This window comes from Penaeus japonicus, unplaced genomic scaffold (genome assembly GCF_977035675.1).
Source record: "Penaeus japonicus unplaced genomic scaffold, GWHDUDI00000001_assembly GWHDUDI00000013, whole genome shotgun sequence".
NCBI lineage: Eukaryota > Metazoa > Arthropoda > Malacostraca > Decapoda > Penaeidae > Penaeus > Penaeus japonicus.
This window is the reverse complement of record NW_028234415.1, coordinates 7846743-7864251: the sequence shown is the minus strand read 5'-3', so window position 1 is coordinate 7864251 and position 17509 is coordinate 7846743. Positions and strand designations below refer to the sequence as shown.

Genomic DNA, 17509 nt, shown 5'->3' with positions numbered 1-17509 from the left:
CGAAGAGTATTTAAATTTGATAAAACTACAGACGATTCCGAATATGACATATAGTGCATAGAAACTGGTCAACACCTACAGTATGACACCAGTCCGGTCAAATTGACAAACCAAATGACACTATTCGTATATAAACATATCACAAACACACACTTGCCCCACTAAGGTAAAGCAAACAATGAAATATGTCAGGAATCAGAACGGGCAACTAGAATCTGATTACCGCATTTTTTTTCTTTTTTTTTAGTAGAAATATCTATGAACACATCTATTCTTTTTTACACTTTGCTGTGGCCCGGGGGTAGGACCACCACAGGGTAAACAAACTCCCTGGTTCGCTCTGCACGCCAGCTGCGAGCACAAGACGACTAGGCCTCTCTAACGTAAGGGAGCTCTTCTCCGGTTCGCTAGAAATGCTTAGTTGTTGAATTCTTGCGTCCAAGCACAGGTTCCCGCGGACCTCACACACGTCTTGCTGCTCTTCGGCTGTTCCCTCGCATTCATCCTCTTCCCTCTTGGCACAGGGTGTAGCAACACTCGGGCATATCTGACCCCTGAGGCCGTCTAGCCACTCCACATCCCCGACCACCAGCTGGGCTCCATCTGGCGTTGTCATCCTGAAAGTGGCGTGTTAGTAGCATCATTTAACACCAGTATGTTTGATCTTAGAGAGGAAGAGAGAGTGAGTGAGTTACTGTGTGCGTCACAGTCATACCATAAAACATGTAAAAAAAACAAAACAAATGTAGTGTCAACAAAATCAAGCATAGTATAGTTTGATAATACTTACTTTGAATGTGGAATAGTGTGCGAGCCAATACTTTCACCAGTAACAATGTCCACCACCATTAAGGTTGAGGAATAAAGAACACATCCAACAGTGAGAAGTAGGGCATATCTGTTGCCAAGAGCAAGGAGTTTTTTCACTTTAAAATTTAAGGTAATATTATACTTCAGGTCAAAATTTTCTATATCGTACACACAAAGACAAGCATGTTTTTCATCAATGTCTTGCTTTATCAGTCCAATATATTTTTTACTACAATGAAGACCTGGGGTAAAGAAGTTATGGTTTCCCTCATTCAAACGGACACACATCTTATTTTGAATTTGGTCTATACTGCCCATCTTCTTCAAAACCACATCCTTTGTTCCTGAGCTTTCATCACAATGTGTATCCCATGTAAGTTTGTTGACACAGTCTCTAGTCATAGAGATGACACAGTGTTGATCGGAGTGAGTGTTGTCAGGCATCAAGATGACTCTTAGTACCCAGTGCTCTTGATGGGGTAAGGATTTTACTTTCAATCCGGAGGTAAGACACCATAAATTTATACAGTCGTCTGCGCCGCCACTTATCAAAAGGTCTAGTTCACTAGAAAAATCACAGCAAAAGACTGGCCCAGCGTGCATTTTGAACTTGCATCTGAGTAGCTGATATTCACTTGAATGGCTATTTCCATCATTGTACTTACTACTAGACTGTTTATCCATAACACTCAAGTCCCAAGAGGTCAATATGCCAACGAAATGGCCACAAACAAGAAGCTGCTTTGGCTTGAATTTGATGTATGATACTGCACGTTCAACCGGGAATGTTAGGATAGGGATGTTCAGGTCTAACTGCCAAATATTCACATAGTCTTCTTCTGACACTGAAAAATTTAAACAGTCTAAGCATTTCATATTTATAAATACATAATATACATCCATAATGTACACCCTTAGCAATATTTACAGGTAAACATGTCTATCTTTTCTTGGAATTTCAATGAAAGGTTGAATTAAAATGTTAAAAAAAACACTCATGTGGTATCACTTTGAAATACATAAATATTTGTCCATATAGTGTAGCCAGGAAGATAAAAATAATTAAATGAACATAATCAAACTATTTGAATCTTCTTGAAAAGCAAAATACCTGTGCACAGATATCCATCTTGATAATCAACAGCCTTCACAGCTTTATTGCAGTTTTGGAGTTGCATGAATCGTTCCACAAAAGCTGTGCCATTCTTTAGAGATGTGAGTTGGCGTAGAGATGACACATACACTTCATGCCAGTTTGTTCCCTGAGATAATAGATCCATGTTGACCCCAAGCTGATGACACTTTTTTAACCAAAGCTGCCCATGATTCATCAACACTCTGCAAAACAGTAATGACATCAGTAACTTATAAGGAAAGATAGGGCAACATTTGCCATTACAAACAGACAGAAAAGAGAAGAGAAGAGAAAGAATGGAAAAAGGTAAGGGAGGAAGGGACGAGAAATTGAATAAAGTGGCCAGACATAAAGAAAAAGAATATAAATTTAAATTCAATATCTCTTAATACCTGTTCCATCCCTGGCATACTTGACATGCAGTGAGGAGACTTGGGCCATCCAAATATTGCAGGACCATGACCTGAAGTTCAGCTGGCAGAAGCTCTAGTAAGTCTGGGGTATCTTGCCAGGCTAGTGTCACTGCTAGGCGCCATTTCACATAACTAGAAAGTTTAACAATTGATCTTACAGAATGGTAATATAGATGAGACAACCTTGCATTGTATATAACACTTTGCAGTCAACAAATATTTAGTAAAAAAGAAAATACATAAAAAATAACAGCTTAATCAAGGTAATCATAATCAACTCATTTTATCTTAGGGAGCCTGTAATTCTATGGCATTAGCAACTAAGTCTAGTATCTTTGGATATGAGGTGGTTAAAGGAGATGTCTTACCCTGAGGCTTTGGAGACAGCAGGAAGCAGGAGAGATAGTTGCTTTTCAGGCGACACTGCTGTCACAAGAGCTGATAGAACCTTCTGTTGCTCTGATACCTCTAGGTGGACCAACTCTGATATCAGTTTATCCATCGTTCTCACGTTGATCTCTTACTAAAAATAGTTTGTAAGAATATATTGATAATTATTAGGAATGGATCCTGATGCCAGTGATAGTATTACTTTAAATACTAAATATCTTTTCATAATCTAGATTTTAGATGATGCAAATGCTAGCATGTATATATCCATTGCAAGAGGCATTTCCCGGATTTGTGCGAGATACTTTCCACACTAATTCTATGACTTCCACAAAAATGATTCTCAAAACTTATTTGCAGTTATCGTAGCCAGTACTTGGTCCTTTAAATCAATCAAATATGTCTACAGGAATTCTGTCTCGGAAATAAAAGCGGCGAGAACCCTTTACCTTTGCGAATGGTATCCACATAGATGTTCAGTTGACACTCTGTCACGCTCGATAACTCACACTGAAAGTTGTTTTTCAACCTTCATAGAGTATTCTCTGAACATACAATATTTGTTGTGCTTGTGTTCACTCCATTCATTGTCCACACCATTTTAATTGTATGGAATATATGCATATTCAGAAGGAATTTCAATGTAAATGTTCACTCTGTCAAAAAGGTAAATATTTATATTCATGTTCCCTCGATAGTTGATATCAATGTCATATACCGCATAAGAATAAAAATCCTGAACTTTCTTCACAAATAATGCACAATGCACACAGTTGTTTGTATAAGTACCCATACAAAGAATACTAAGAAAATAAATAATTATATACATGGTCCTTCCTATTAAAAACCGCAGAAGAGGAAAATCTTCGAGAAAGTCTGAATTTGAGGACAGACAATGCTTTTAAACAGATAATTACTGTAATATATACAACGTCAAGTACTCTAGAGGAAGAGACAAGACCATAAAACAGGAGAAATACAGGTACGTGACTTCTACCACGCAAAAAAACACTCAAAAGCTCAGGTGTGTGAATTACATCATCTTGCCTTCAGTACGTCTGGCGCACAGGTGATGCATGACTAGTTGGCAATGGTTGTTCATCAGTATATTTTGGTGACAGTTGCATTAGATTTTGAGATTAGTGCGGTCGCAAACATTTGGTAAGATAGATGGGTTGAAAGCTATATATTTTTATTTAACATATACTTAAAGTGGCAAAATCACTCTACTGTGTTGATGATACGGCAGAAAAAAAAACTAATATGCACGAAATAGGTTTAGATTTATTTTCAAATCTATTTTGTGTATAGTGTTTTTTTTTTTCTGACAAACATATACATGCATTTTATTCAGGTGACTATTGGTAATGATCTTTTTACTCTTAATTTTACATATTAATTTCTTTGGGGTCAGGAGATGAGAAAAAGTATGAAACCCAAGAAAAATTGAGTTATTAAAATCAAGAAGACAGAACTAAATGTGATATATTGAAACTTGGTCAGTTATTATTTTTTTGTTTTTCAGGTAATATTTTCTACCTTTTTGGATTCAACATAATGACCGTGGCAGTGCTTGGAGGTGGGGTCAGTGGATTGGCAGCCGCTCATTACCTACGAACCATCAACCCTTCCTCACGGATTGTAGTTCTGGAAGCTACACATAGGCTGGGAGGCTGGATTGATTCTACTAAGCACGACGATGGTGTTTTATATGAAGGAGGACCAAGGACACTCAGGTATGCCATGGAGGACTAAACTGTTCTAAAAGCCTGATGATTTGTGATAAAAGCCATTTCCAGTGTAACAGATAGGCTTAAAAAATGCTTCTATATGGAAATGATAACACTCAGTCTTGTTTTTTTGTAGTTGTTCTTGTTTTTACAAGTTGCATGTTCAAACTATGAGATAAAAAAAAACAGAAATACACACTTCAGTAGGCCAGTATTTACATAACCTTTCATAGAGTAAGTGATAGACATCCTTTGAAATATGACTGACTGAGCTTATTGAACACACACAGAGTGGCTGGCAATGCAGGGGCCAACACTTTAGCCTTAGCTGAGAACCTTGGACTAAGAGATAAGGTCCGCAGTGTCCATTATGGGGAGCCATCTGCTAAGAACAGGATGATTAAAGTGCGTATACGGCGTTCATCTTTGCTTGGGTTTGAGGGATTTCGCATTTGCAAAGGATTATAAAATTCTGTTACATGATTTGAGCTTTTGAAGTAAGACCTGACAATATTTATTTGCTTTTCTTGTTATTATAGTTCAAAACATTTATTTTACTTTCAGGTCAATGGCACCTTACACAGATTACCAAATAGCCTGAAGACAGCCCTAACTAAGATTCCTCCCTTCTCAAAGCCTTTGGCCTTAAGTGTCCTGAGTGATTTGCGAGCAAAAAAAGTCCACACAGATGATGAAAGTCTCTTCAGCTTTGTCAACAGGCGCTTTGGCCCAGATGTTGCAAGGTTTGCAATTGATCCTTTGGCAAGGGGTGTCTTTGCTGGTAATGCTCGCGACCTTAGTGTCAAGTCACTTGCCAAAAGAATGCATGAAGTTGAACAGAAACATGGCTCTGTACTGAAGGGGTTCATCAAAGACCGTAAAAATGCAGAGAAGCCAGACCCTGAGCTGGCAAAGAGTGACCTGGTCCAGCAAGCAAGAAAAGAAAAATGGGCTGTTTGGTCTCTACAGGATGGCTTAGAGACTTTGGTGAAAGTCCTTGCAGAGAGTCTTAAAAAGGATGGTGTTGAGATCAGACGAAGCACTCCAGTGAAAGGAATTCAAAGGAGACAGGGGCATCTTGTTGTGCAGACAAGTAGTGAAGAAATACAAACAGACAGAGTCATCTCTTGTCTTCCTGCAAATCATTTAAGCCGAGTGGTGGAGGATCTTGATATGGACTTAAGCAGGGTACTGGGTAGGATACCATTTGCTACAGTAGCTGTTGTAACACTTGAATATGCAGGTGACAAACTGAATGAGCAAGCATTTGGGTATCTTGTGCCTTCCTTAGAACCCAGTAAGGTTCTCGGTGTAATTTTTGACACATGTACATTCTCGCAAGGTGACAGAACCATATTGACTATAATGATGGGAGGATATTGGTTCAAACAGTACTTCGGAGAGAGCCCGTCACCAGAGAGCTTTTTAGATGTCGCCGTCAAAGAAGTGGAGTCAGTTCTGAAGATAAAAGAAGCACCAGTGCGACACAGTGTTAACATTCTGAAAGACTGTATACCACAATATATTGTTGGACATTCTGAAATGGTTGTCAATGCAAGGAAATTGATTAAAGACTTGAAAATTCCACTGACATTAGCAGGGAATTCCTATGATGGAGTAGGAGTAAATGATGCCATAATGAGTGCAAAAAAGGCTGTATTACAGTAAGAAGAAACAAATATATATTTGAAAGAGGGTTCATTATTTTGAATTTTCTCATGGTGCTGTGCTTTAGGTAATACCAGAATATTCTACTCCAAAAGTTTACATAGTACTCCTAATATAAACCTGAGAAGTTGTTGTATTGCCATTGATAGCAAGAAATGTGCTCTCAAAAACACAGCTAATTGCAGGGCTGAAGGCCCAATGTATATTAGTTGGTAGAGTCCAGTCCTTTTACTAAGAAATGTCATTAAAAAAAAAAAAGTTTGCAAATACAGATATTTAATATTTTGTTGGATTTAAGGTTTAAGAAAAGAAACAAGTATTTATAGTGTTTTGCTGTTTTATTTGGTCCAAACATTGACAAATTATCTAAAAGAACTCCTGTATTTAAAATTTCTTAAAATTTGATAACAAAATGAATTGAAAGTTATGCTGATGATGAGGATAATTTTCACTTTCATACTATGAAATTATTATACAAAAAAATATAACAGTTGGTTAAAATGCCTATGAATTTGTATTTTCTTTCAAGATATTTGACAATACTTTCTACAATAATTATGTGAACAATGCACAGCTGCCTTACTCCTGTGATAATTAGCATCTCAATTTCTGTTCAAGAGTAACCAGCATTATTTATGGACTGCTTTCCTCAAAAACTAGCAATTTTATTTAACATATATATATATATTGTATTCTCTTCTACCAAACATGAAAACAGCTTCAATTTGGTGTATTTGGTCATTATCTATTTATCTATCTATCTGTGAGAGAGAAAGTGAGTTAGTGAGAGAAGGTTTGGTAACTCTAAAAGCAATGGCAGTTGTGCTGTTATATCATACTGTGTACTTTTACACATCATCCAGAAATGTTGAACAATAAAAAAAATATTTCAATAATATTTTTATTAAAGAATATACAATGCCTCCAAACCTATTTTTACATTTTGCCATTGCATTATATATGAATGCATCAGATAATACAAGATATGTCACATGGGAGTTGCTTTAGTAGCTCTCCATATGAGAATTTTCAACAAATTTTAATCAATGACTTGTGAAAGGTAAACATTTATATTATCTATGGAATGTTTCTCAGACATTTCTGAGACATGTGATAATGCTAATGCTAGAGATAATAAAAAATATAATAGTAATGGTAATATAAGTAGTAGTAATGATAATAACAATTGCAACTTTATAAAAAGGAGAAACAAAAACCTGAGAGGTTTATGTAGCATCACTTAATATAGTACTCTCTGCCACAGTTTTAAAATCAAAGAGGTATGGATATGTCAGAAAAAAACATGACAAAATTTCCTGTTTTCAAAATCTTGGATAAGTGGGTAATATGTGCAGATATAGTTTAATGGGGCAAGGATTGTGACAACTGGGTGTGCATGTTTAAAGTTGAGGGTAGACTTTAATAGTTATTTGTAAGTATAATTCACAGGCATATGTCTTGAAGAATGACCCATGGTCTAATGAAAGTGCTTCGGAACAGTTCATTAGTACCAACTGAAATACATTTATCTGAAGGCCAAGATAAGCAATTCTTGTAACAAAGTACATCTGTACATCATTAAAAAAGACAACCATAACCATAATCACAAACCTAACAGATTTTCTCAAATAAAATGACAAGCTTTTAAACAATTAATAATTTCTTTACTAGTCACAATCTTTCTCTCAACAAATAAATAAATATCATTGATTGATTCCTTGCTGGTATTGATCCTCCCTCCTCTATCATACTCATTAGACATTACGTTAAAATAAATGCCACAGCCATAATCAACCTGTTATTTTCAGGAATGATAAAAAACATATCACATGTGCTGTCAGAGCAGTGACTGAATTATCACTCCAGGCCTATCACTGTCATACAACTTTTACCACAGAAAGAAAAAGTAATAAAGATCAAGCTACAGGAGATAGAGTAAACAAGGTACATGAGAATAATTAGTTTAACTGAGCATGAGATGTAAATGAGGGATTTATCTGTTATATTTTTATGTTTATAAGGCACTTTCAGAGACCGAAGTGGAGGACAGTGAAAAGTTATGTGTGGTAAGGATGATTTTCTCTCACAAAATTTTATGGATTGTAAGGAATGTTCCCTGCATCTGCTTCTGTTCCAGAGTTTCTACCCTGAGTGCAGATTCGTATAGATTACAGGTTATGTGCTTATCCTATCTGGTAATACAACCCAGGTATAAAATTGCCATTCTTTTCCTGGCAAAAAAAATATGTGATATATAATGGAAAAATATGACTGAGACACTAAACCTGATGTAATCTAATGGCCTATGTTGCCCATGTAGCTTTACAAAAGTACTTTCTCCACTGATGCCAGAAATGCATGTATACATGCACTTGTTTTTTACATATAGATGGCTCCACAAGTGCTTTGCCACCAAGGAATCAATTACTAGGCCCACCTGACCTCACTCATTTATCCCATTCCCTGATTTTCAGGAATAAAAGTATTCATTTTTATTTACTAACATTAAGAAATAATAACGATGATAGCAATATAATAATAATGATAATGTTAACAAGAAACATTACAGAAAAAAATCCCAGAACAAGAAATGGGGTAAATAAGTGAAATCACTTAAGCTTGGTAATTGACTCCTTGGTGACTAAGTGCTTGTGGAGCCATTTATGTGTAAAGAAACATTGGTAAATGAAAAACACAATAGACAAGTTCCCAACACTAAAGAGTTTATATCTGAACTTCCCAAAACACTCCTTTTTATTCCAATAAAAGCTTTTACTAATCAATAGGTAAATGTCTTGATGGAATGCATGCTGCTAGTACCATAGGGTATTTCTAACTATAGTACAAATGCAATATAAGAATAATCTAACTTTTAAAGAGGAAGAGATCACAGAGGATATGCAAACCCCTAAATGAGTATGTGTTGAGTATTTTGATAGCAAACTTATATATCAGTTATGAAAAAAAATGTCGACTCCTAATTGGACTTTAGAATACAATATATTTCTCATTAAATATCAATTCATCAAATATATAATAAAACAGTTTACATGATATTTTTCTACATAAATTTTCTTCCTTTTTGTGAGATCAAACAACCACAGTATATAGGTATATGGTACTACAATATATATTTTTTTTATATAGACAACTAATGGAATCAAAACCAGCATCATAACAGTTGCATAAAACAACCATTAAGCTTACAACTTTACAACCACATAATTAGAATGTAGTACATATTCAAAGCCAACCAACATAATTTAATTTTAAAAACTTACAATTTCATATTGAATATTTACATAAAAGAGAGAAAGAAAGAAAGAAAAATGCATAACCTCTTGAATTATCACCATGTGTAATGATCACATATATAACCAAACAAAGTTAAGCTGATAAGGTAAGTTCTTTCATGCCATGATGCAGCTCTCTACATCACAACCTTTTGTTTTTGATTTACGTCAAATGCAAAATAAATGTTTTAAAGAACAAGTTTAAAATACGGAATTTAACTGATGACCACACCAGTGCCTCTGACAATGACTAGAATTAATCTTTAATCATTTCAAAAGGGAAGAGCAGAACAGAAAGATTAAAAACATGCTGCTCTCTGGGATAAGTATATAAAAAAAAATGTTATATGATCTTTTAATTAAAGATTGTATAGTTTCTGACTAGCAACAATATAGAGTGGTTAGTGAATATAAAAATATACCCTTGGTCACACTAAATATTACTAGCTTTGTGATGCACGATATCAACTAAAGCTAAACTTATCATGTAATTTCTATCATCATTGTCAATACTATGGCAGATTGTCTGTCATATGCTATCACTGAGTAAATGCTGTTAACCAGTCCTATAATAATAAGATTCCTATACAAAGTGTCTAATATTAGTCTTGCGTCAAGACATTCGGGTATCTTTAATTCAAATATCATAAAAATGGATATAATTCCATTAGTTTTTTTTTTTACAACAAAATCTTGTGCCAATAACATACTACTGACAAAAATTTGGTATCAATATCATTTAGCTATGTGCTAACACTATCAAACCTGTTGGATTAACTTCTATATAGCTGTAACACTTGTACTCATATCAACTGTCTGTTATGTTGCGTATATATCATGTTCTGTTATTTAATGTATTGTTATGTATCAACTGTCTGTTATGTGCTATATAACAAGTATCTCAGAAGGCACTTATTTTGAAGAGCACTGAATTATCATTTGTGGCTGGCATATAAAAATGGCTGTGTAATCTAATATATATATATAGGTACATCAAATAAAGAAAAGAGGAACTAGAAAATAATTGTAACCATTTAAAAACAATACAATTATAAAATCTCTGTGAGGTAATTCTGCATAAAACTGACAGGCCTAGTTAAGAAGAAGTGGATCTGATGAGCGACGACACCTGCGTGAGGCTATCACAACACCTCCAATTAAGAACATTAGCACTGGGATGCCAACCCCCAAGCTAATCACGACAATAACCATGGTTGAAAAGGTCTCCGTAGGGGGTGAACCCTGCCCCATAGCCACAGTCCTGTAAAAATAAAAAAAGGTGAAATAGTCTTACTAGTTCATAGGGCTCTAAATACAACCAAAGTGGGCTCAAAATGCAAATAAAATGGTATATGATAAAACAAAAATATCTTATGTGCATGTCTTTAAATATCAAAATCTAAAATAAAGGTAAAACTGACATGAAGTCTGTAATATTTCTGTTTCACTGCATATGATAAAAAGAATTATAAGACAGAAGCTTAGCATCTCAACACCTTTATCAGGACTCAGGACTTAACCCATTGCGGACGGGGGATAAATTCGCTTGCCCCGTCTCCAGGATGTATTTTATTTCATAGCGAGGCTGCTTCATACAAAATACTTTGACTTTTCCCACTTTCATTTAATCACTCATTGTAAAACTAGGGCCATTTTTGTGTTTTGATTTTTGTGTGTTTTATTGTGTTTAGAAACTTATATGTGCCATATGATGCTCTATCAATGCTGCAGTTGACTGAAATTGTAGCATAGGTTCCATATCAGCTCATTATTTTCTTTATTCTCAGTGTGATAGGAGTATTGCTGTTTTAATGAAGTACAAAAAGCAACTTTATTTTTTCGCATTTGTGTGCTGCTGTCATGAACAAATATGAAACATATGACCATCTACAATGAAGATAACATGAAGAGGTAAGGAAGAGATTGGAAAACTGTGCTTATAACTGTGAGTGCCACAATAAAAGGCATCCCTATTGGCACAAGAACACATTTTGGAGACTGGACATCATTTGAGTCACCTTCCTCTTCTCATTCTGCCTGCACATCCTTCATTGGCGGTACTTAAGAGCAAGAGGTTGCATAACTTGCTGTGTGCCACCACTCTATAGAGATAGTGCTTGCTAGAGACATAGATGGGTGCCATTCAAGGCTCTCTCTCCTACTGGTGCTAGAAGAAAGTGGTGTGATCTATGTGTTGGATGTTAGGTTTGCTTAATATTACGGTAATCATAGTAATTATGACTGCAATTGTCATCATCACTCACTCCTTACTCATAGCACAATAAAATACCACAGTGATCCAAAATCCCTGAATGTCATATATGTCATGACGCCCATTTTCAGGCTAAAGCTCCTGCGTCGTGTATGTCATGACATCCGTCCGCAATGGATTAAGTATCAGAAATCCATACTTTTCCTCCTGTACTTACCATGTAGTATAGTTATTACCAGTGTAGAAGTTATCTTTTGGCTGTCCAAACGCTAAAGTTGTGGCAGCTGTCACTTTTGTCATCAGGTCCTCTCCAAGCAATGCATATGCCAGAGAGGACTTTGTAGTTGTAATGTTATCAAGTGGTGCAAGAGTCTCATTAATGTTTGGAAAGGTGGAGTAATTAATGTCACGATCACTGGTGAGGTAGCTAACTGGACGCCACTGAAGATAACCACCTTGGCCTCCTGCCTTAGGTAATGGTGTCGTGATCTCGTCCAACTGCCAGGAAGAAAATATATTTTACGGTTTATATCTTCACACAAATTATTAATGTATGTAAAGCAATATCTTTTTATATTTCAAGAAATATTTTCCAATTTCTAAAACAGGTGTTTCCACCACTATAATATAATATACTAGGAGTATACTTCTATCACAACTATCTATAACTGAAATACATATTTAGTTATAAGACATTCAATAAGTGGAAAAAAAATATCACTCACATGAAAAACACCAGGCGTATTCTCATCATCAAGAGACTTTTGTTTAGAAATATGCATGGTCTTTCCATCTGCTTTCTCTGCAGTGAATAAGAAAACATCAAAGGCCCAGCGTGGTTTAGCAAAGCCACTCATGGGGACATAGTGTGGCTTCCTCTCCAAAGTCCTGAAAGATAAATCAATCCTTAACGAACACTATACAGGAGAAAGATTGAGAAATATTTTTAAAATATGAACATTAATAATGCTGTAAAAAACAAACCCCCCCCCAAAGAGGCAATGGTATTTTCTGTTTAAAAAAGGTAATTATGCAGGATAGAATTACTTTCTTTTATAAACTTTATCGCCAAAGATATCCAACAAATATATCAATAATACACTAAACCACAATCACAGTTGAACTCACAAGTCTTCTGTCGAGGTTAAATTCAGAAAGAGGCGATCCAACACAATATCCAACTGGGCTGAATCAGGCGTTCTCAGGAGATGTGGCAAAACTGTACTTCGACCATCCACCCCATAAGCTGCCATCTAATAGATGGAGAAAGAGTTATGGGAACAATAATTCTTTGCATTGACCAATTTACTTAACAAACAAAAATAAAAACAAACAAACAGACATAGACACACACACACACACACACACGTTCTTTAACCCATTGCAGATGGGAACAGATATGCTTGCCCACTCCCCAGAACCCAGATGGGTTTTATTTCAGTGCGAGGAAACTTCATGTGACATATTGCGACTGTTTGTGCTCTCTTCCATTCACTTGTTATAATACTAGAGCCATATTTGTGTTTGTCTTTTTTTTTGTGTTTTACTGTATTGTGAGACTAGATGTGCTATATGACAGGCTTTAGTAATGTTGCAATAATCTAAAATTATAGTATTGGGTCCATATCAGCTTATTATGTTCTTTATACTTCATGTGACAAAAGTAATGCTTTTTTATGAGAGGATAAAGAGCAACTTTATCATTTTCATATTCATGTGCTTCATAAACAAATACGAAAGAAATAACCGTCCACAGCCGAGATTACACGAAGAGACGAGGAAGAGGAAGTAAACCAATGTTTAGGACAGCCAGTGCCACACAAAAAAGACAGCCAGACTGGCACAGAGACACATTGTAGACACTGGACATGGTCTGGGTTATCTTCCTGTTCTCACTTTGCCTGCATATCCCACATCGCCGGTAATTAATGGGTGCCATTCATTCCAGCTGGTGCTAGGAGAGAGTGGTGCCATCTATGTTTGGGATTCTATACTAAACCTATTTTGCTGAATATTACGGCAATTATAGTAATTATAATTGCAATGGTCATCATCAGTTGCTAAATAGAGTTATTACTTATAGTACAATGAAGAAACACAGAGATCCACTCTCCCCCAACGTTAAATATGCTGTGACGACTGTTGTCATGTACGCCATGATGTTTGCTGTTAGGCCAAAAATCGTGTGTCGTGTATGTCACAACACCACTCCGCAATGTGTTAATGCACTCAAGGAGGAGGAGGGTTGATGGAGAAAGAGGAAGAGGAGGAAGAAGAGGAATGGGAGGAGGAGGAGGAGGAAGAAGAGAAAAAAGGAGTAGCAGTAGAAGTAGAAGGAAAGGAAGGAGGGAGGAGGAGGAGGAGGAGGAGGAGGAGGAGGAGGAGGAGGAGGAGGAGGAGGAGGAGGAGGAGGAGGAGGAGGAGGAGGAGGAGGAGGAGGAGAAGGAGAAGGAGAAGGAGAAGGAGAAGAAGAAGAAGAAGAAGAAGAAGAAGAAGAAGAAGAAGGAGGAGGAAGAAGAAGAACATGAGGAGGAGGAAGATGAAGAGAAGGAGAAGGAGGAAAAAGAGAAGAAAGGGAAGAAGAAAAAGGAGGAGAAGGAAGAGGAGGAACAGGAGTACAACTGCAACAAAAGTCAATTACCAACCTGAATGGTGATGTGAATATCACTGGGCAAGGCCTTTCCCCTGAACTTTGAAGTCCTGAAAATCACTGCTGCCTCCCGCATTGAATTATTAAAGGATTCTTGCACCTTCCACTCAAACTCTGACATGGAAATGACGTGCCTGTCCTTATCGGGGATGCCATCTAGCTTGCCTTTATCGTTGAGATCGTTGAAGAGTATCAGCTGAAATTAAAAGATAAAAAAGTTTAATTAAATCTTTGCTAACTAAGCAAGGGGAAAAAATATTGAATGCCATACTTTATCCAAAGCAAAGATGCACTTCAGAAATTGGTGATGAGTGCAAAGTGCTAATTTAACATTGTAGTAATTCAAATAGTTATCACAAACAACCTGTCAAATACCAAATACTTATCATTATCAACCAGTAAGCTATCAAAATAATCATCATCAACCTACTGACCAGTCATCAATCATCAACGACCTGCCAAGTTCATCTTCCAGTCAAAAAACAACAAGAGCTGAATACGGTTTGTAATGACATTTTCGAATTTGCATTGTGAACTTTATTAACCTATTTCAGTGCCTTTCACATCCCTCCCTCTCCTTCAAATTGAGAACACTCACATTAGGGATAGCGAACCCAAAAATAAAACTTGGCGGAGAATCAAACTGAATCGACTTCTCCTCCTCGGCCTGCAACTTCGCCCAGTCGATCTTCAGCTTGGCAGACAGGTCCGTTGTGGCAAAGAGGAAGGAGGGCGCAGCGTGCATGCCCCACAGGTGGTGGATGGTGTCGTTCTCTCCATCGGCTTTGACGTGGACTACCCAGGGCTCTGAGCACGACTTTGTGCAGCCTGGGTTGACATTGGGAGAGGAAACCTGAAAAATAAAGGAAAGGAAGAATTAAAAAAGGAAGGAGATATCCTTGTCATGTGCCAAAGAGAGGAATCATGAACGAGGAAGAAGATGGAGGACAGATAAAAGGGAATGAAGATAAGAGAGAGGAAAATGTAGGAAGATGCGGAGAAAAGGATTATAAAGATAGATATGAAGGTAGAGAGAGAGATGATAAGGGGAAACAGAGAGAAAAAGGAGGAAGGAGGCAGAAAGATGAGAAAGATAAAAGAGAAGTCTACATCAAATATTCTAAATATTTCTAAAATAACATTTTACATGGAAATAAATAATAAATATGATTCTTCTCAGCTCAAATTTCCAGAGCCAAACTTTAAAATAGCATCGAGTCCTTTTGTAAATAAAAATCCGTCAAAAATCAACTAAGAGGCAATCTCTTCTCATCCAAAACCACATATACAAGAAAATCAACCACGTCAGTGACGTACAATTGCAAAATGAGGATAATTTCACAATAGGTTCTCAAGTTTTCTCTCTTCACATGGTGTGTTTCTTACAATCAGCTGATACTTCTCTCACTGAACTGACCATCATGTGACTGTCAAAGCTGAACCACCAACATTTGTGTATCATACTAACTGCATTATTCATAATTTATTTACTCCCAAATGGAAGTGTGTAAGTCAAAAGCATTGATAACACTAGGACAAGCAAACAGATAAATAAATGAATAGACAGAAAGAAGGAGAGACAGACACATAGATAACCACATAAAAGGAGAGACAGACATATTGATAACCACATAAAAGGAGAGACAGACATACAGATAACCACATAAAAGGAGAGACAGACATACAGATAACCACATAAAAGGAGAGACAGACATACAGATAACCACATAAAAGGAGAGACAGACATACAGATAACCACATAAAAGGAGAGACAGACATATAGATATCCACATAAAAGGAGAGACAGACATACAGATAACCACATAAAAGGAGAGACAGACATATAGATATCCACATAAAAGGAGAGACAGACATATAGATATCCACATAAAAGGAGAGACAGACATACAGATAACCACATAAAAGGAGAGACAGACATATAGATATCCACATAAAAGGAGAGACAGACATATAGATATCCACATAAAAGGAGAGACAGACATATAGATATCCACATAAAAGGAGAGACAGACATATAGATATCCACATAAAAGGAGAGACAGACATATAGATATCCACATAAAAGGAGAGACAGACATACAGATAACCACATAAAAGGAGAGACAGACATATAGATATCCACATAAAAGGAGAGACAGACATATAGATATCTACATAAAAGGAGAGACAGACATATAGATATCCACATAAAAGGAGAGACAGACATATAGATATCCACATAAAAGGAGAGACAGACATATAGATATCCACATAAAAGGAGAGACAGACATATAGATATCCACATAAAAGGAGAGACAGACATACAGATAACCACATAAAAGGAGAGACAGACATATAGATATCTACATAAAAGGAGAGACAGACATATAGATATCCACATAAAAGGAGAGACAGACATACAGATAACCACATAAAAGGAGAGACAGACATATAGATATCCACATAAAAGGAGAGACAGACATATAGATATCCACATAAAAGGAGAGACAGACATATAGATATCCACATAAAAGGAGAGACAGACATATAGATATCCACATAAAAGGAGAGACAGACATACAGATAACCACATAAAAGGAGAGACAGACATATAGATATCCACATAAAAGGAGAGACAGACATACAGATAACCACATAAAAGGAGAGACAGACATATAGATATCCACATAAAAGGAGAGACAGACATACAGATAACCACATAAAAGGAGAGACAGACATATAGATAACCACATAAAAGGAGAGACAGACATATAGATAACCACATAAAAGGAGAGACAGACATATAGATAACCACATAAAAAAAACCTAAAGATACAGACATAGGCCTTTTTTTTGTTTGTTTGTTTACATGTCCCATCAAAAATAATAATGACCATAATCCGCAATCACCATAACTTATCACAACTCCTACGCCTCAGACAATATTAACATTAATATTACTCATCAAAACCACCCCCAAAAACTCACATTTCTCGACGGGTTCGCAGCCACCCAAGAAAGGAAAATCAAGGAGAATACAAGCAATACTTTCCCGTGTGTCATTTCGCTCAGTCTGTCTTGTGATTCGAGTGATAACAGACGAGAGGAGGTCGTTCGCGTAAGGAAGAATCTGCGGATTCACTCGGATTGCGCCGAGTGGATGGACGAAGGTGTTTAGGTGTTTATTTCACGTTTATCTGTTTAGATT

The 17509-nt window shown here is 36.4% G+C and overlaps 3 protein-coding genes across 3 annotated transcripts; 1 reads left to right on the top strand and 2 right to left on the bottom strand.

Moving 5' to 3' along the window:
• On the bottom strand, positions 1-3337 carry LOC122247803 (F-box/WD repeat-containing protein 2). Its single transcript, XM_043007406.2, has 6 exons — positions 3198-3337; positions 2727-2881; positions 2338-2490; positions 1922-2148; positions 791-1655; positions 1-617 (listed from the first exon to the last, which is right to left on the bottom strand). Exons 2-6 carry the CDS (start codon positions 2858-2860, stop codon positions 269-271), a joined length of 1728 nt encoding a protein of 575 aa, XP_042863340.2. The 5' UTR covers positions 2861-2881; positions 3198-3337; the 3' UTR covers positions 1-268.
• Positions 3338-3574: 237 nt separating this feature from the next.
• On the top strand, positions 3575-7042 carry Ppox (protoporphyrinogen oxidase). The gene is made up of 4 exons (XM_043007407.2): positions 3575-3730; positions 4274-4484; positions 4769-4883; positions 5043-7042. Exons 2-4 carry the CDS (start codon positions 4306-4308, stop codon positions 6144-6146), a joined length of 1398 nt encoding a protein of 465 aa, XP_042863341.2. The 5' UTR covers positions 3575-3730; positions 4274-4305; the 3' UTR covers positions 6147-7042.
• Positions 7034-17509, bottom strand: LOC122247805 (glycosylated lysosomal membrane protein). The gene is made up of 7 exons (XM_043007410.2): positions 17290-17509; positions 14900-15154; positions 14297-14497; positions 12780-12904; positions 12377-12539; positions 11869-12149; positions 7034-10700 (listed from the first exon to the last, which is right to left on the bottom strand). The coding sequence occupies exons 1-7, from the start codon at positions 17362-17364 to the stop codon at positions 10532-10534; spliced, it is 1269 nt and encodes a 422-aa protein (XP_042863344.2). The 5' UTR covers positions 17365-17509; the 3' UTR covers positions 7034-10531.